This window comes from Staurois parvus, unplaced genomic scaffold (assembly GCF_062004578.1).
Source record: "Staurois parvus isolate SC_StPar_1 unplaced genomic scaffold, SC_StPar_1.0 ptg000727l, whole genome shotgun sequence".
Classification (NCBI taxonomy): Eukaryota; Metazoa; Chordata; class Amphibia; order Anura; family Ranidae; genus Staurois; species Staurois parvus.
Window position 1 is genome coordinate 4,471,993 of NW_028318523.1, and position 20,076 is coordinate 4,492,068.

Here is a 20,076-nt window from a genome sequence, read left to right on the forward strand (position 1 = left end):
TTCAAGCATATTTTCTCAACCTTTTTGCCCCACAAGAACCTATTAAAAATAATTCTCAGGTCTTGCAGAACCAATGCTAAAACAAATTATTTGCAGTAAGTAGGAAAATGAAGCTTACATTGGTGGTCAGTAAGAAGAATGTTCCTTACATTGGTGGTCAGAGGGAAGAATGTCTGTTACATTGACGGTCAGTAGGGAGAATGTCCCTGACATTGATGGTCAGTAGGGAGAATGTCCCTGACATTGATGGTCAGTAGGGAGAATGTCCCTGACATTGATGGTCAGTAGGAAGAATGTCCCTGACATTGGTGGTCAGTAGGAAGAATGTTTCTGACATTGATGGTCAGTAGGGAGAATGTCTCTGACCTTGATGGTCAGCAGGGAGAATGTCTCTGATATTGGTGGTCAGTAGGAAGAATGTCTCTGACATTGGTGGTCAGTGCGAAGAATGTCCCTGACATTGGTGGTCAGTGGGAAGAAAATCCCTGACATTGACAGTCAGTAGGAAGAATGTCCCTCTACAGTGATGGTCACAATATCAAACACATAGCTAAAAAGATCATTGGTGTCATGGTGCTGGCTCTGCCAAGTGGCACTGGCCTCAGAACTATGTAGGCACCATCAAAATTGATGGCAATCAGCCACAGCTTGAGGCATCCCAAGCAACCTCTTAAGAAGTCCTAGGGTTCCATGGAACCCTGGTTGAGAATGGCTGATTTAGAGGAAAGCATGCCCTGAGAGAAACATATGGAGGCTGCCACTGCTGATCTCTCATTCTAAAAAAGGTTAGCTTCAGTACTTTGGAGCTGATTTACTAAAGACAAATAGGATGTTCACTTTGCAACGGAATTTGAATTTTCCCCAAGGTTAGTGAATTTTCACTTTGCAACAAATACCCATTCACATTCAAGGAATCTGTTTTTTTGTTTGCACATGATTGGATATTGAAAGTCAGCAGAGCTTCACATTATTCACTAAGCTAAGGGAACATTTCAAGTGTAATTTTTTTTTGTAACATTTGCATTTAGTAAATGAAGCCCCTGATCCACTACCCCCAAACAAGCATGTAATAAGAAGTTCTGTTTTTGCTCAACAAACATTACTAAATATTGATCCTTGGCTCAAGAATAGCTACATTGCTAAAGTCTTCAGTACTCTAACATGGCCATAAAATCCCAGGCACATTTAATATCAGGATTGTTTTTACACTGAGCATGTACAAAAATGGGGGCCAATTATTTTAGTAAGTTTTAGTAGGAAACAGATCTATTGCATATGGCAATATGTGAAAGAGAGGGAGGTGTGGATTGGGATATCCCCCAAAAAAATACAGTAGATTCCACATATCAGAATAGTCATTAATCTGTTTTGGATCTCTCTCCAAAGTTTCTCTTGGTTCCTTTATAACACAGATTATGCTGGATGGTGCAAAGCTCTGGCTCCTTTGTAATTGACGTTCACATGGTAATTCAATCTTTATATTCCAAGGTAGGAGAACATGGAAAGGTTCCTGTGTATATTTCCCACTCAACCAAAAGCTTACCACATCTCCATATGACAGTCACTTGTTTCCTCTAGGCCTTGCATTTTTGGCTCCATCAACCAACATATTCAGGGCTTCCTCTCCAGGAGAAAAGACTCCCCCCCCCCCCGCATCCTTATTCCTTTCTCCCTGGGCCCAAGACCTGGGAGAGACACAGATCTTCCATGCTAACATTCTCTCAATAGCTCATAAGGGAAGAGTCAAACGGGAAGTGTCCCAAATATTTTACAGTTATCGATCCCCAAACCTACTGCTTGGCTAGCAAACACGCCTAACCCCTGAATGATACATCTCTAGCACGCCCCGGTGGAGCAAGCTCAAACTAACTGGCCCAAAAAACTCTATGCGGAGTCAAGGTACAGATGGACTGGCTACAGCATTACCAGAAATATACGAAAAGGAATTTAGCATAAATTCATAACCAAAATCTAGATCGAAAAGTAAAAGTAATCTCCCACAAAAGGATACTCAATTTTGTTTAGTAAAATAATTAAATAGGCCTGCATTATTTTTGGTTCAAAATACAGTTTCATACCTGTCAACTACTGTAATGAGAAAGAGAGACACTCTTTAGTAAAAAGTATGCAGGAAAAGGGCACACCCCACCACTCCCCAAGCTACGTAGACCAGATTGCCATGCAAAAAATGATTGGTTAAAGTTCTCCTGTTACTATGGATCTCCAAATAAACAATAGCCAGATTGTAAAACAAGATGCTGCATATTTACCTTTTTGAGGATAAAACTCTGCTAGTATCTAACATATCTGGGTGTGTGTGGAATACTTGCTCCCCTACCATATGCTGTGGTTTCTCCCATCAACTCCTACATAACCAAAGGACATATAAGCCAGCAGGAGAAATGACAGAATTGTAGGGGTGCGGGTATTCCACACACCCAGAAGTGTCATTGGGCCAATCACTGAATATCATCAGGACTGTGCCCATACAACCTGTTTCCATAAGGGCTCATTGTGTGTGAAAAGTGATTCATGTTGGATTGCTATTCACAGAGCACCAGCAATTCAAAAGACAATACTGTTGAAAGTCTTTTTTAATGGGAGTACCATGCCACATTGCGAGCCTAGTGTTTGGCTCACGGTTGCAGTGCAGCCCCGTTCTCTTGAATTGGTCATGCTTGGCGGCTCACCAAATGCGATGAGGGAATTCATTTTTGCCATGCTATAATGCGAACCATGTGTTACACCCCCCATCTGGATGCTACTGCAGTTTAAGGGGTGAGAGTAAAAACATGGATCAACCCCCTATTTCTACCATCTCCAACCAAAAACTAAGCGTTACAGAGTCGGTGGCTAACCTACTGAACTCTGCAGGTGTATATGCACTTCATCCACCGCCAGTGTTATCGGGTGCAAAGGTGGTCTGTCTTTGGTCTGGTTGTCAGGCATCAAAATCCATTTGGATAAGGCAACTATCTAGTAAAATTTAGTAAAGATTAGGTAGATCATCCAGAGAATATAGGTAACATGGGCTACATTGAAAGTGGCAGTGACTGCATTTCAAGAACTATTTCTCAGAAAGTCTCCTTAAAGGTAAATGTACAGCAAAAATATATATCAGGTAGCACAAAAGGGCATGTTTAAATTGTAGGGTTCTTTTTTATACTGCATATAATAATGGTCAGTGCATCTACCAGTATGAAGGAAATAAAAATTTCTATCTACTATCAATTAACAAGAAACATTTTTATGAAAAAAAAAAATTAAATATAGTAAATAGTAAAAAATAGTCTAGCTATAAAAGCCAATGCTGTAGCTATATAGGAAACGGGTTTCTCATTACATATCCTCCCGAATGCCACATTTATACTTTTGGTTCTAAAGGCTTGAGAGCATATTCTGTATTGCTATAAGGAGTAAGCTCTATTTTTCTCCACCTTTCAGGTCACGTGCTCGAACATCAGGATTTGGAAGTGAGTGCTATGGAAGCCCAATTATTCTTGAAGTACAGGGTCACCAGACAATAAATATAATTAAACAAAGGGAGGAAATAGTGCTTGGCATTATAGCAGAGAAAATCTTGGGCAGAGTGTCTCAGCAAAAACCCATTAGAGGAGATTGAATCCACTACAAAAATTGTATTGAGCAGATCAGAATTGAACTGTGGAAAAGCTGCATCCATTTCAATCTGTGGAAGAAGTGATTTCTGTGCCCATCTCTTAAACACTCTGGGGATTGAAGCCATAGCGTCTAGCTCATAACTCAAGCTTAGAGTTACAAACAGAGGAGAGCGGATTTAGCCAAAAATAAGAATAATATTTTAAAAGGTAGCAAGTTTTTTTTTCTATCAGTCATTGACCATCTGTATATGAATCACCCTGCAAACCTTTTAATAGTTAATATGTTTTACAGCAAGTTTCAGGTTTTCATGTTATTCTTCACCCTCATTGAGGATAAAACATACACTAAAGATATTTAGAGATTAGATTTCCCAATCTTTCACTTTTATGGATCTGTGAACTCTCATGCAGTAGTAATTTATCCAAAGCTACTCCTTCTATAGATTTGGTGCAGACACATACCGAGTCATACAAGTCTTCAGCTTGCAAAGGTGGGGTTTGGGCTCCTGGTGTGTTGCTGTATCTTTAAGGAGGAAAGGGCATCCTCCAGGTGAGCCTGCTCTCTGTTTGTGGATTGCTATACACTCATCGGCCACTTTATTAAGTACACCTTGCTAATGCCAAGCAAACATCCACATCATTACACCACCACCATTAGCCTGAACCAAGATGGATCCATGCTTTCATGTTGTTTACACCAAATTCTCACCCTACTGTTGCCTTTCTATCATCTCAAATCAGTCTGACTATTCTCCTCTGACCTCTGATATCAACAAGGCATTTTCGTCCACACAACTGCCGCTCACTGGATATTTTCTCTTTTTTGGACCATTCTCTGTAAACTTTACAGATGGTTGAGAGTGAAAATCCTAGTAGATCAGCAGTTTTTGACATACTTAGACCAGCCCATCTGGCACCAACAACCATGCCACGTTCAAAGTCACTTAAAACCCCTTTCTCTCCATTATGCTCGGCTTGAACTTCAGCAAGTTGTCTTCAACATGTCTTGATGCCTAAATGTGATTGGCTGATTAGCAATTTGTGTTACCCAGCAATTGAACAGGTGGACCTAATAAAGTGGCTGGTGAGTGTATATGTTCCATTGTTAAGAACACCAATAGTTTAGAACATATTTTTTCAACCTTTTTACTGTGAGGGAACCCTGGAAATAAGTTTCAGGTCTCAGGGTTTACTTTGGTGGTCAGTGTAGCACCCCCATATATAGGTGGCTTGTGGAGAAATGATCCCTTATACGTATAGGTTGTCTGTGCAGAAATGCCCCCTTACACTGGTGCTCAGAGAGAAGAATGCCACTTACATTGAAGGTCAGTTGGAAGAATCCATCCCCTATTGTTAGAGTTAACAATAAGTGACTACCATGCTGAAAGTCTAATGTTTGGCTCAGTTACAGTATGGTCAATTGGTCATGTTCAGTGGCGGTACTGCCCACAAAATGCGAAGGGGGATATTTTTGCCATGCTTTAAGGCAAAGCATGTTTACACCATTAGTCAAATACAAAAAATGCAGCGCTTGAGTGTATAATACAGGGAATTCGCATGAATAGCAGATTAAATGTTCATATTTCAACATGCACCAGATTCCACATTCTTAAATTGTTAAAACAATCATCAGATGAGTAATGCAGATCTATCCGACTAATCAAGGTGCATATAGTGATGGTGATGCTAAAATCATAAGTTCTGTGATGTATCCAAAGAAATCCGTGACTTCCGTGATAGGGGAATAACTGTATAATGCACTAACCAGATAGCGCAAGTACATGCGCATTGGAGTATAATGACCTACTCCTGGTCACAGCCAGATGGTCCTCAGCGTGAAGCCCTCAGGAACACCAGTGCACCACTCTTGCCGTCTCCTACCACCAGGGGGGGTGCGCCTCTTTACAGTAACACGAAATCACTTTATATCCTCTATCGCCAGGGTTGGTGTACTCTCTTATCAGGAGATCATCTCAGGGGCTCAGCAATAAGACCAATTCAAAAGCTGCCCATGATAATGATCAGATCCCACATCCTGCAGCAGGATGTGGGATCTGATCATTATCATGGGCAGCTTTTGAATTGGTCTTATTGCTGAGCCCCTGAGATGATCTCCTGATAAGAGAGTACACCAACCCTGGCGATAGAGGATATAAAGTGATTTCGTGTTACTGTAAAGAGGCGCACCCCCCCTGGTGGTAGGAGACGGCAAGAGTGGTGCACTGGTGTTCCTGAGGGCTTCACGCTGAGGACCATCTGGCTGTGACCAGGAGTAGGTCATTATACTCCAATGCGCATGTACTTGCGCTATCTGGTTAGTGCATTATACAGTTATTCCCCTATCACGGAAGTCACGGATTTCTTTGGATACATCACAGAACTTATGATTTTAGCATCACCATCACTATATGCACCTTGATTAGTCGGATAGATCTGCATTACTCATCTGATGATTGTTTTAACAATTTAAGAATGTGGAATCTGGTGCATGTTGAAATATGAACATTTAATCTGCTATTCATGCGAATTCCCTGTATTATACACTCAAGCGCTGCATTTTTTGTATTTGACTTTTGATGAAGGGGGTATACAAGGTTTACCTATATGCTAGCAGCTTGAATCCCATCATATCCAGCGCTCGTCCCTCTCTTCATATAATGTTTACACCATTGTCCAGCTGCTATTGCAGCTTAGGAAAAAGAAGAGCCCCTACTGGTGCCATGCAGTTGTTTCTGCCAAGTGATATTGGCCTTAGTAGTACACAGGCACCATCAAGTGGGAGGTCAATCCACCACTGCTCAGGGAACTCCTAGCATCCTGGAACCCTAAGGTTCCACAGAACTCTGAGAATGGCTGGTTTAGAGTTTGGGACCACATATATCAAAGATGCCTTGACATGGCAAATCTGTAAATGTTTGCAACAAAATCTGTTTTTAACCTGAGTAGCCGAAACAGTCTAGTAAGGCTTTTTCTGCTGGCTAGCTTGAAAGTGTGCCTGAGAACATTTATATTGGTAGAAGCAGTTTATCCTACACTCCTTTTGCATTGTTTTAGAACTTCTTATATTGCCAGACAGAAGATATGAAACTGAATGCAGCAGCCAGGGACTAGTACAAGACTTAGGATGATTTGCACAGTGCAGGAGTGAGTGTCTTCTTGACAGATTTTGGATATTCAAGACTCCCTTGGATCACACTGGAAGGATGATGAACCCACTCTCTGCTGTACCTAAGCTGGGGAGAAAGTAGGCATATTTGTACCTTTTTTTTCACATTAATGTGGCAATAATTTATTATGGGGGTGGGGGTTCTGATCTTTCAAACATTCTTTGTCTTTTAGTACAAGGTCCGCTTCAAACATAAATTTACATATCTGATATTGTTAGTTATAACAGAGATCTGAAAGACAGATCCTTCAAATAACTTGTCAGATTATTAATTAACAGAATAATTAATTGATGGGTACATCATTGAATAGGTTTATGGTTATACAATTGAAGATAGTTATATAGATAATAGCTAATGAAAAGGTTGAATACAGCTCACTGACAGATACTTAGCATATCAATAAATATAGTATTGTTAGAAAGATAATGTGGATGGTTGATGTTTGATAGACACATGAAAGTCTCTACAAAATAAGAGAGATAGGGGCCCTGTTGTATTAAGCGGACCTTGTTTATTACACCAGAGCTGCTTTAGCATTGTCAATAACCTTTCCACTATCTATCTATTTATCTATCTATCTATCTATATCCCAAAAAAAGGTTGACCAATGTACTGGGTTTTATACCAGTTTCCTAGAAGAGCAGGTTATTCCTGTCTTGTTGAAAACACCTCAGAGGGAAAGCAGAAATGAGAGCAAATAAACTACTGAGCAACAGAACATGCTGTAGGCATTCAGGAAAGGCCCAGCATCAAGGGTGAAGGCCCTTTGGACCTCATCGGAGGGGCAATTTTACATTCACTGTCCACTTTATTAGGTACAGTTGCTCATTTGCTTGTTAACACAAATTTCTAATCAGCAAATAACATGGCAGCAACTCAATACATTTAGGCATCTGGATGTGGTGAAGACGACTTGCTGAAGTTCAAAATGAGCATCATAATGGGGAAGAAAGGGGATTTAAGTGACTTTGAACATCACATGGTTGTTGGTGGCAGAAGGTCTGGTCTGAGTATTTAAAAAACTGCTAATCTACATGGATTTTCACACATAACCATCTCTAGGGTTTACAGAGAATGGTCCAAAAAAACTTGAGTCTTGGTCTTCTTTTTGTATTTTTTCCAGACGTGTGCAGTAATCCAGCATTAAACAATTCATGCACTTATGTTCAGGAGTTTCCTGTAATAAAGAATGCTCAGTGAGGCATTTTGCATGTGCAGGATGACTGGTCTTGTCTCCATCCCCTCCTGCTGGACATCACCCACAGCTCTGTTCTCTACATAAACTATACAGCCCAGTGATGAAGTCAATGCTAATTTACAAGGAGATGTCCATATATAGGTATCCTGGGCCCATACACACCACAAAACAGTACATTGCAATGCTCCCTAACTCACAAGAAAATTGATGCTGTCTGCATTTTTTTCACTGTGCATTTTACAGCGCTGCAGGGTTTTAGAGTTGTGTTGGGTGTATACAGATCTGTTTACCACACATTATTTGCAATTCAAGTGATGTGATTTAGCCCTTGCCATAGACAAAATGAATTTAAATCCTTTATAACTATTGGGGATGTATTTAAAATGTTGTGCTCCGAGTTCAGCTTGCATTCCAGATAAAACCTATCTACTCCTATAAATGCTCCATACCCCCTTTTAATATCTATTCTGCCTACCTTGTGTAAGAAAAATGTATATACTTACCTATTTTCAGGCCACTCCGGCCTGGTCACATGATCTGGCTCCCCAGTATCAGCCAGCACGGCTGCAAGGGAGAGAAGGGAGCGCCGACAACTGATGGGCCATTGAAGCCTATGGGTGACTTTGCTGCTCCCAGGCATTACCAGTCATAAACCACTGTCTCCTCTTCTCTGCAGCCATCGCTGGTTGACACAAATTGGCTGCAGCTGCTGATTGAATAAAGGCTTTCCAAAATTCCCATTCTACAAAAGTTCATTGTGAGATCCACCTTTGTCAAGTGGGAATGACCATAGTATGGCCTGCTGAACAGGCCGAGTTTCGGCCCTTCTATAGCCAGTATAAATCATAGGATGCACACCTACAGTCTGTGCCACAATTATCTCATAGTTAGTGCCATATTTTTCTTACTTGAGTGAAAAAATGAGGTGCTGTAAAATAGGCTGATAGGGAAAGTTGTCACTTCCACTGTTTATTGTAATTTCCACATTTTTTGTGTATTCTAGATTGGTGACATTAACATCCTGCTATACAGACTAAGCCAGATCCCAAATCGGTTATACCCATTTTGTTTATAGCTGCTGTATGAGGAGGGCCAGACATCAGAGTTCCTGAACCCTATACAACTACTTTACTGGCAAAACATGGAAAATTTACAGATGTAGCATGTTTTTTTTACAGATGATCTCAAACATCACAAGATAATAATACTTAATAAAACATATTTTAACATTATGTGAAAGTTACAAATATCAACAACCAGAAAACAGTCTTCCATTCTAGATAAAAACCCAAAGATTGAACCTACTTGTTGGAACACTTTGCCAAGGCATATCCTAAAGAAGAATTTCATTAACACTGTTAGGGAATACTTAGCAACCAGCACATGTTAAAACAATAAATAATTTAGCCAAGACTAGATCACATACATAAGTAGTGCAGTGTCAGGACTGTGTAACAGAATGTTCTTTACATTGATAATCAATGGGCACAAAACTATTTGTGTGATTGAGCATAAAATGTACAACCAATTGTTGGTATCAGCAGGCATAAAAATAAACCCTGTCATTGTTAGTGGGCAATTAAAATAAACTGCTTTATTATTGTCTTTGGACAAACAAATAAACCCAATCCAAACCCCATCACTGCCATCATTGGTGTAATTTGGGTAAACCCCATCCTTAGTATCAGTGGTAGCACAGCTAAATCCCAAACCAGCATTTGTGTTCAATGGCCACTTACCACATGGCTTGGTTTGCTCCCATGCTGCTGGCCTGGATCTTATCAGCTGACTTTTTGAACTAGATCTATGCTGTCACTGTCACTGTTGGTCAGAGGTTGCTCTGGCATTGTGCAGGAGTATCTTCTCAGGAGATTTGGTATCCTCAGCATTCCCAGGATCTAGCTATAGGGACTTTGATGCCTCCTTTGCCTAGGCTCTGGAGATGGCAGGGTGTAAACTAAGTATATTTTTTTCTACTAATAGGCTGAGTAAACAAAGCTAACACATCAACAGCAACGTGCCCATTTTTTTGTTTTATACCACATTTTTAAATGGAGTTGGTTGGCTGTCTAACTAAAAAGCAGACCTTCCATTTTGATACAATGCTCTGCTTTAATAATAATTATGAAAACCACTATTGCAATTGAAACGCCAGTGTTGAAAGAAAATCTTTGCAACAAAATATCTGCACCTAAAAATCTGATTCCAAAATAATTTATTACTGCATGTAGGGTTTTTCCTACAGTTGACTTTATGCCATAACATTTAGTACTAGCTTTTTCTCCTACCACATAATACTTGGAATGAATGCCTTTTGACTGAGGAACAAACATACAGTTAAGCGAAGATATTTAAGTGTCAGACATAGGCTTGACAGACAGAAATTCTAGTCGAAGTGGATTGTGCTGTGAAAGGGCTGTGCGATGTCTGATTTGTTTTCACAATGCTTACCACCTGCGAAGCCGCTCTGATAGAACACAGGTTTTCACTTTAACTCTGAGATGAAAGGCGTGCTCTTGGTTATGCCTTCAGTCTACTGCAATGTGTTGCTAAACTATATTCCTGCTGTTCTTCAAGAATTGATGGCGAGTTTATTTCTCCTTAGGTTGCAGCTCTTGGCGGATCAGCTTTGAGTTTTTAATATACAGCGATGTGCACCACCTGTGAGACAGTTCCGATGGGACACTGAGTTCATCTCCAGCTTCAGGCTGGAAAATAAAAGATTTTTATTGCGCTGGGCAAGTTCTTTTTTCAATCCGCTGCTTTGCTGGGTTATTATGTATCACTGCTTCACTCTGTGAAATGGCCCCAATTGTTGACACACTTTTCACCAACACATTGCTGGTATTAATGTACATTAAGAAATGGCTGCTGAGTTTATTAGTTGTGTTCAACGTGAGTTTTTGGTGAGATGCTGTCAGTAATGAAGGATGGGGTAGGTGTTTTTAATAAGCCTTAAGTCTTAATAAGGAGTTATAATGGTGTTTTAATACGTCTTTCCTTTTGTTCTTTGACAACATGGCAGGGGATTTTTTTGCACAATTTCTTTGTAATTTGCACTTTTCTGGTACCTATGTTCTAGCTGCATTGATGCATGAATAGATTTAAAAGGTGAAGGAAAACAACAGATGAAATGTGAAACATCCTACCTACCAAAAATAAAAATCTGGTCAGTTTTCTAATTTTTATTTCCTGCACACATCATAAGAAATGGAAAACTGGAATCATTGTGTACGCATATTCTGTGCTTAATGTAGACTGCCAATGGAATATGTATAGGAAGAAATGTAGGTCACTATAGCACACTCATCAATGAACAACTAGACCAGGGTTTCTCAACCAAGGTTCCTCCAGAGGTTACAATGGACCAATGAGCCATTTCTGCCTCTCAAATGAGTTCCCACTAACACCATCAATCTTTTTAGCTATCTATAAGGGGGTAATTCTTCCCAATGATCACAAGTGTAAGGAGCATTCTTCCCACTGACCATCACACAAATGTATCATGAGTTGTACATATATTAATTTTTAGCAGAAGTTCCCTGAGTCTGTAAAGTTATTTTTAGGTTTCCTCTGTGTTGAAAAGGAGGAGGGAGTCTGAACAGGACTATGCCCAGTTCTAAACATTAAGGCTCTGTTCACATCTTTGCATTGCGGAATAACGTGGTAATGCACAGAAATAGGAGAGGATGCATTGCAGTGCCATTCATTAAGAATAAGACACCAACACACCTAGCCAGTGCACCACAAAACACATGTATTTTAGCACAGTAAAACCCACAGATGGGAACTATCTGAGAACGGTGGTTTGTTGTTTGCTGTGTTGGGAAAAATGGTGGAGGTCTGTTATAACCTGGGTTACAGTACAATGACAGCCCATTTAAAAGGACAGCACACCACACCACAGCAACCTGAATCTACTATCATAGATTTTTGTGCTTCTGTTGATGATTCCATATTCACAGAACTTAGTTAAACAGCAAATGCATTTGACTCATTGAGGTTAATGTACTAAAGGCAAATAGAGTTTGCAAGGGAAATTGCAGAATGCAAGGGAATTTGCCCCTGACCTTAGTGAATGTGGTGAAGTTTCATTTTGCAAAGAATACTCAATTATACGGAAAGTTAAAAAAAAAACCCACAGTATTTTTAGTTGCACGTAACTGGATTATGGAAGTCAGCAGAGCTTCACCTCTTTCACTTATCTCTGGTGCAAATTCCTTTGCAAAGTGGGTCTCACCTGTAGAGTGTAGGCTATTTCTGCCTAGAGGCAATTAGTCGACAAAAGCAGTAAATTTTTTGTGTACAATTAACGGAGGTTATGACAGCTAGCTGAGGTGGTTAAGCAGGGTGGTCCTCGTTATCAATAGCCACATTATTTCATTGAAAAACTAAACTCTTGACAAATGACTGATCACATCGCCCAGGGATAGAAATAATGCTTCTATAAACTACAGTTGGTTGGCATTATATGCAGCAAGATTGAATATGCTGGACACTGTGGGGTTGATTTACTAAAACTGGTGAGTGCAAAATCTGGTGCAGCTATGTATAGAAACCAATGCGCTTCCAGGTTTATTTTGTCAAAGCTTAATTGAACAAACTGAAGTTAGAAGATGATTGGCTACCATGCACAGCTGCACCAGATTTTGCACTCACCAGTTTTAGTAAATCAACCCCTAAAGGAGAACCTTTTCCTCTTTGATAGTCAACTGTATACCCAGGAGTTACACCAGAAGCTCCCCTTGAGGCTTTCTGGTACTACCCTGAATCACATATAGGTGTGAAGGTGTTATCAGTACCAGCAATGTATCAGCTTTCATTTTCTAACCACTGCTAGAAACATGTTGGTTGAAGTCGGAATAGATGTTATTGGCAACACCTCTATTTACATTTCTTCTTGGTTTTATAATTTATCTTTGGAAGATTCTGCCAGACAAGCTATTAGCATAGTTTGACTGTGGCACATACAAAATTCAACAGATTAAACCCTTTTCAACTGTAGTGCATTATGCTCATTCTTGAATCACAAAGCAAATAGGTGCTACTCTTTGTCTTTATGATACAAGACATAATACAAGCTATACCAGGGGTGGGGGAAAAGCTATTCTATTATCACACTAATATGCAATTCTTATTGAATTAAATTGGTATTGAATCTTCTCTCCTCAAACACCAGACAATGCAATATTTCAGGTGTGTCTTCTAGTTCACACATGTGCCAAATGTGTTGTAATTCTTTGTCAATATCTATTATCATTAACTGCAGAGGTACAAAGTAACATCTCTAAGAATGTTTGCCTTCTATTGTTATGAGTATGCATCTATGGATTTACGAACAGAAGACTAATGTAAACTAGTAAACCAATCTGAACTCAACTACAAATGATATAACTCAATAAGTGTGCGCTGAGCTCCCTGATATTCATCCATGAATGATAAGCCACCTTGGCAGCTACCTAAATCTTTGGAGCTTGAACTTTTTCACCCTGTGCCAGCCACATAATAAACCAAGAACTACCTAGAAACAAATTTACCAAGGATTAATAGAAAACTTTTTGTCTGGTTGTTATTTAGACAGTAATAAAACAGGCAAAGAAATGATCTAATATTCACTGTGTTAGGAAAGAGTGAACACCATGCCTTCATCATACTGTCAGGCTTTGTGCCATGTTTCTATGCCCATGAACCACAGTGCATGCATAAATACACCAAAGTTTAAACACCCACCTACAAAGCAATTGCACTGAGAAGTCCAGCTGTAAAGTATTTTACACTTCACTTGCTTCAGAACTCTGGGTTAATTGATCTTTCTGCAATTTTATGAAACCTGCTTTTATCTACTGTACCCTTTTGCCAGTCTGAAATTCTGCTAAGCCTGGTGTAGGTTTCTAACTTTTGTCTTGGTCAATCTTATGTCCCACCTATGTTAAAGGGGTATTAAACTCTATAAACATTTTTTTTAAATGAGCTCCCTGCAGGTTTATTATTATTATACAGTATTTATAAAGTGCCAACAGTTCGCTCAGCGCTGTACATTACAAGGGGAGACAGTACAATAACAATACAATGCGATACACGAGGGGTTCGAGGGCCCTGCTCCTTGGAGCTTACAATCTAGGAGGGAGGGGATAGTGGTACAGGAGGAAAAGCTGTGGGGGATGGAGTGGTAGGAAGAGTGGAGGAGGTTGGCAATTAGCAAGGGGTGGGGTAGGCTTCCCTAAAGAGGTGGGTTTTCAGGGTGCGACTAAAGGAGAGGAGAGTAGGTGATAGCCTGATGGATTGGGGTAGGGAGTTCCAGAGGACGGGTGACACCCTGGAGAAGTCCTGGAGGTGGGCATGGGAGGAGGAGACCAGGGAACTAGAGAGAAGGAGGTCTTGTGAGGAGGTTTATGCTGTAATGTGCTATTAGGCACCGCATTACTACATTATGAAAGACCTACAAAGCCCTCCAGCGATGAGCTGTCACCACTCCCGGTGTTTCGATTTTCTCCCAGTCTTTATTTGGGTTTGCGCACTCTGCCTGTTTTAGTGGTAAGGCTGTGATGACATTACTCCTGCACCTGCATATGGGAGTCACTATCACGGCCCTCACTGGAATCACAGCATACTCAGTGCGCCATTAATGCAGAGTGCACTGTGCACCAGTGACATCATCGGCTGGAGCCAATAGGCATTACTAATTATAAGCTTAACTACAGGTAAAAGTTTATAGTAGGAGTTTCAATCCACTTTAACCCTAGTCTGATTCTGGTTATATGTATTTCTGGCTGTTGCTTGATATCTTGCCTGGTATACCAGCTAAAATCCTATCTATAGCTGACCAAGTGCTATTGCATCTATGTTTCTTTTTGCTGTCTGGTAGTTCACTTGGCGTATCTCTTAATCCATTCCTTTGCTGATTCATGTCTACTCTTCATTATGTCTGGTACCTTTTTTGGCACTTTTCCCATTGGAGAGTGTTTCCCTCCATGTTCATCCTAAGGCCCTCTAAAGCCATGAGTTTCAAGAGAAGCTACTTTTGCCATCAAGTTTTAATCAAGCTATACAACAAATGTATACTAGATGCATTTACTCTAGGCCAGCCCAGACATCCTGCTGTATGGTCAAACACTAAAGGCCAACTAAGGCTCAACCCAAAGGTTTCTTCCCAGCTGATTTGCCTGGATTGAGTTCAAACTGAAGTCTGTCATGTAAAATCTAAAAAAATATCTAACACCACTTTACAGAATTTCAGGTTATACCCATTCAACTTGGAGTTTATTAATTAGCATGCTCCAATTTGTATGCTCATTTGAGCATCAACCACTTCATATGTGCAACTAACTTGAGTATCATTTATGATATTTTCATTATTAAACTTTTTTTTAGTTTCAAACATATCTGTAATTAATTACCGTGACCTTATTGGAAAACCTACCTGTTCATTGACTTGGAATCATTCACTTCTGAGCAGGAGGTACCTTATAAAGCTTGTTCTATTGTAATCAGGATAATGGTGGTCTACCAGGAATATCTTTGCATTTTGAGTGACTGAAGCTGGCCAAAGATGGATCAAATCTTGGCCGGTTCAGCTTCAATCCAATCTATGGGCAGCCTGGATGTTAATCGACTTGGGTACAAACAGCTTGTCTGATTTTTTTTTTACATGAAATCACTGCCAGCAGTTATAGCCACTAGCAGTAATCATTATGTTCCGCTGGCTGGGAAGGCTTGCAAACCAAAGAACACAATAGTGAATTGAGTGATTTTCTCCTGGTGGGAAAAAATAATTGTATCATCTATGGCCTACTTAAGAGAAAAAAACATGTTCCACCTTTAGTGGCCAGCAACATCTTGCAATGGTCCTTGAAATGCATCTATTTCAGTTTTAGGTACATGCTGTTGGATTGAGCCTCCCACTGTTTTCTCATATCTCTCAGGAACTATACAGTAAGAACTACCTGCTTGTGTGTTTGTGACCATTTATGCCACCCCCAGCTGTACCGCTTCTGGTTCTTTCTCCGCAATATAAAATGAACAAGCAGGATCCCACTCTTGTATGCATGGCATGAAGGTAGAACTGAGAACAAAAATGTCCTGTCAAAAGTTCTTCAGAAATATCACAAGATGAACACTAGTTGAATACCTTAGCATTCACTAAGAGACAAAATATCAGTTTTGGATACAAGAATAGCAATATAATATTTCTGGATACAATTAAAGTGTAAAGTCACATATTTCTGTGTTTTAGATAGAGTGGTGTGGTTTTTATTGTTGTCTGTGTCCCCAACAGGAATATTCACCTCCTTTTTTTTGGTTCTGGTGACCACTGTCAAAGGGAGTGAAAGTGCGATATCATCCAAATTTTGAGTTGTCACCAGTAAAGACATAGAAGGGTAATCTTTCAATGGTGGCACCTAAAGGCAAGTTTTTTTACTGGGCAGAATTCTTAATGGCAGGAAGCAAAGGGAAAAACTCTAAAAGAAAAACAGACAGAGGTTTTAACCTTTTTCCTACTCTATCCAAAATAAAAAATAAAAAAAGTTTTGGCTTTAGATAAACTCTAAATCTGTATCAGTTGCATTAAGTATTGGCAGTATTAGATAAGGCACACAAACAGAAAAAAAAAAATCTACATTTTGTTTTACTTTAACAAAAAAATTCTCCGCTATCAAAGAAAAATACTCTAGAAACCATTTGATATAAAAAAAAAATAATAATCTCATTCTATCTTTGAAGCGGTTTCATTTATTTTACTACCCACTGTGAGCCTTATCAGAAGGCCAAGTATAAGAAGTTTCCTAGTTTATGATTAGGAAAGAATCTGATAGATTAGAAGACTCAATTGAAGTTGGACATAATAAGTATTACAGTATTACATGACATTAATCCTGCCATTCCATTACTTTCTCAATCATTGTGCACGGACTAATTATTCTGAAGCCAGCGATCAGGAAAAAATAGAAACATACTTACACTGGGCTGCAGTAATCTCTTTATTGCATCAACAAGGCAGGCTCTGTACTGGTCCAGAAACAGGCTGACATTGAGAAGAGAACACATTCTGGATTACAATGGGGGTTTAATGTATTAATGATACAAGAAGACAACTATCAAGCCAATTACACTAATTTAGCGGCTATAAAAAAAGAAGAATTACATAAACATTAGATCCCCTGATATCCAGTGGCCTAGGGTGGTCATGCTCAGTGCAATAACTGCAAGTAACACAGAAGGCACTTTGCAATGGTCAGACTGTGTAGGGAAAGGAAAAAAAAATAGAGAAATTACAGTACATTTTGCAAATAGATTGTAATCGTATCATGCGCCCTATAGCCAAACTTTCCTCTGTAAACAGCATTAAGGTGTCAGTCCACCAAAAGTGCATAATCTAAATGGTCCCAAAGACAACTCGAATTTCAGCTAATTGCTGTTGAATGGGCTAAAATTCTGCCCTGCAAGTACCACCTAGCTCGCCAAAAAGTCGATTTAAGGTTGAACGTTGCCCATAACAACTTGACAAAAAATCATGTTATTTAGCAAGAAACATACATTCCCAATAACCATAAGAATAGAGGCTTAAAAAGTAATTGGCATCACTTAAAGTACAAAGTTTGCCCAATAACCAAAAAAGGCTGCAACAAAAAATATGAATAACTGTGCTACCAAAATTAGTGTGTGCTGTATGTTGCCTCCAGCATTGATCCCGTTTCTTCTTGCCAGAGGCTGCCATTTTGTTGAAGCCCAGAGCCCGAGCAGCATTAAATGTTTAGGCTGTCAGCAGGTCGGCCTCTACAAATTAGGAACAGTGCCTAAAAATAGAGAGCAACTGAGCAGGGTGAGGGTGTTTTTCTGGTTTTAAACAGCACAGACACTTATTTTTAATGTTTTACATAGCTATACATGCAAAAGGGCCCAGCATGAAGTGATCTAGTAAGACTTAATTTTCTGACTAAAGTTCCACTTTAAAAAACAGCCAAGCCAGAAAATTGTCCATCGTTACCACCTCACTCTGAAGAGACCAGGAAAGTTTTTAGCTAATCATTTTGCTCTCTGTTGGAGATGCGTTCGTCAAAATGCTAGCTTTCTACACATTTTTTAGACCTGCCTGGAAATCTGCACATATTGGTCCTAGATCTTGCAAGCCATTGCAATTGTCACTACTGTTCAGGTACCCCAGGAATTGAATGTCTGTTTATTTGGCCTGGTGGAATCCTTGGCCCAAAGAAAAGTTACTAGAACTTTACTTGGCCTGTTGCTATACTATGCCAGAAAGGTGTATATGCTTAATTGGAGGTCCGTTACTCTCAATAAGTGGTAGTCTGCCCTTCCAATGTTTAAGGCCAGTTACAACAGCAGAGATTGTCACACAAAATACAATAAAGCCTGGCCTGCCTGGGTGGAGAACTCAAATATAGCGAGTCAGGTCTGGCTACACCTCTCATTCGTACCTTTCTGCAGTATTAATCATGTGGATAACTCACCAGTGTTAGGCCTAATAGCATTCCCTATGGTTGGCAGGGTATTCAGTCCGACTTTAAACATGACATGGTTGTTGGTGCCAGAGGGGCTGGTCTAAGTATTTCAAAAACTGCTGATCTACTGGGATTTTCATGAACAACCATCTCTAGGGCTTGCAGAGAATGGTCCAAAAAAGAGAAAATATCCAGTGAGTGTCAGTTGTGTGGACGAAAATTCCTTGTTGATGTCAGAGGTCAGAAGAGAATGGGCAGACTGGTTGCTGCGACATTCCGATAGTAAGGTCAGAATTTGGTGTAAACAACATGAAATCATGGATCCATTCTGCCTTGTATCAATAGTTCTGGCTGGTGGTGGGGGTGTAATAGTGTGGGGGAGATTTTCTTGGCACTAGCAAGGTGTACCTAATAAAGTAGCCAGTGGGTGTACATATAAGGGAGCTGTATTTTTGTTCATCTAGTTCTGAAATTTACACATTTCTGCCATACAGCACAGCCCTGTCAGGCAAGGTAGAAAACCTGATTTTTCTCTGATGAAGTAACAAATACAGTTCCTTGCCCTTCCCCCAGTCTGTGATTGGAGAGTGAAAGGAGAAATAGCAAACTGGTGAGCTAATCTCATCGGACACTCTGCTCTCTCCTATCAGCATGCCCTTTAAACTGCAACACAACTAATATGCTGCTTATGTTGCCAATGATGGGGGAATCTGATGTGATGGGGAGACTCAGATGTGATGGGGAGACTCAGATGAGATGGGACTTTATCATGGGGGTACTCTAATGTGATGGGGGCTGTCATGTATATGGGGGACTCTGACATGATGGGGGGTCTCTGACTCTGTGGTGAGGGGACTCTGTGGTAATGAGGGGCCTCTTATGTATAGGGGGATTTTAATGTGATGGAGGACTCTGAAGTGTTGGGGGGATGGTGATATGATGGGTGGATGCAAAGGGGACTTCAAATGTGAACCTAATTTCATCAAGGCGGTTGTGTGCATCATCCTGGACTCAGATATCCCATTGATAACATTTAACATTTACATTTTTATATTTTCGACTGGGTGCCTTGAAATTTTCCATACTTTTAAAAGGGCGCCATAACCAAAGAAAGGTTGCAAAACACTGCTGCATGGTTTTCACCAATAATTTTAACAGTTAGTTAGCGCCTGCTCTTAGTTTGGATAGGGTGGAAAAGGGATAGAACATCTGTCAAGATTTATTGCTGTCTATGTGGCCATTAAGGAGATCGAGAGCCCAACAGGTGTAAAAGCAGATTAGAGCAAGGAAGGCTGGAAACTACATTAGCTTTTTGATGTATTATGTGTCCCCCTTGGATATTTCCTTTAATTTCTTGTGACAGGGACATTATCACAGGCACACTCTATCAAAAATTTAAAGACAATTTGGCTGCAGTGGCAGTTTAAAGTGTAACTGAAAACTTTTTTAGTTTTACATATCGTGAAGGGGATTGGAACACCTATCACATTTTTATTGCGGTCGTTGTCCTCTTTAGGGAAATTCACCCTCACTGCATGTTCTAGTGACTAATATCACCAAAAGTAGAAGAAAATCCCAAACTGGCAAACGCCTATCAACCGCCTCAAAACCGCTAATAGGGTGTTTCGGGAGCA

The 20,076-nt window shown here is 40.0% G+C and overlaps 1 protein-coding gene across 1 annotated transcript in view; it reads right to left on the reverse strand.

Moving 5' to 3' along the window:
- Positions 1-20,076, reverse strand: part of CAMKMT (calmodulin-lysine N-methyltransferase) — a 553,001-nt gene that overhangs the window by 39,540 nt on the left and 493,385 nt on the right. The window contains exon 9 of the mRNA XM_089653930.1: positions 16,944-17,007. Coding sequence (XP_089510056.1) covers positions 16,944-17,007 — 64 coding nt within the window. The remainder of the gene's footprint in view (positions 1-16,943; positions 17,008-20,076) is intronic.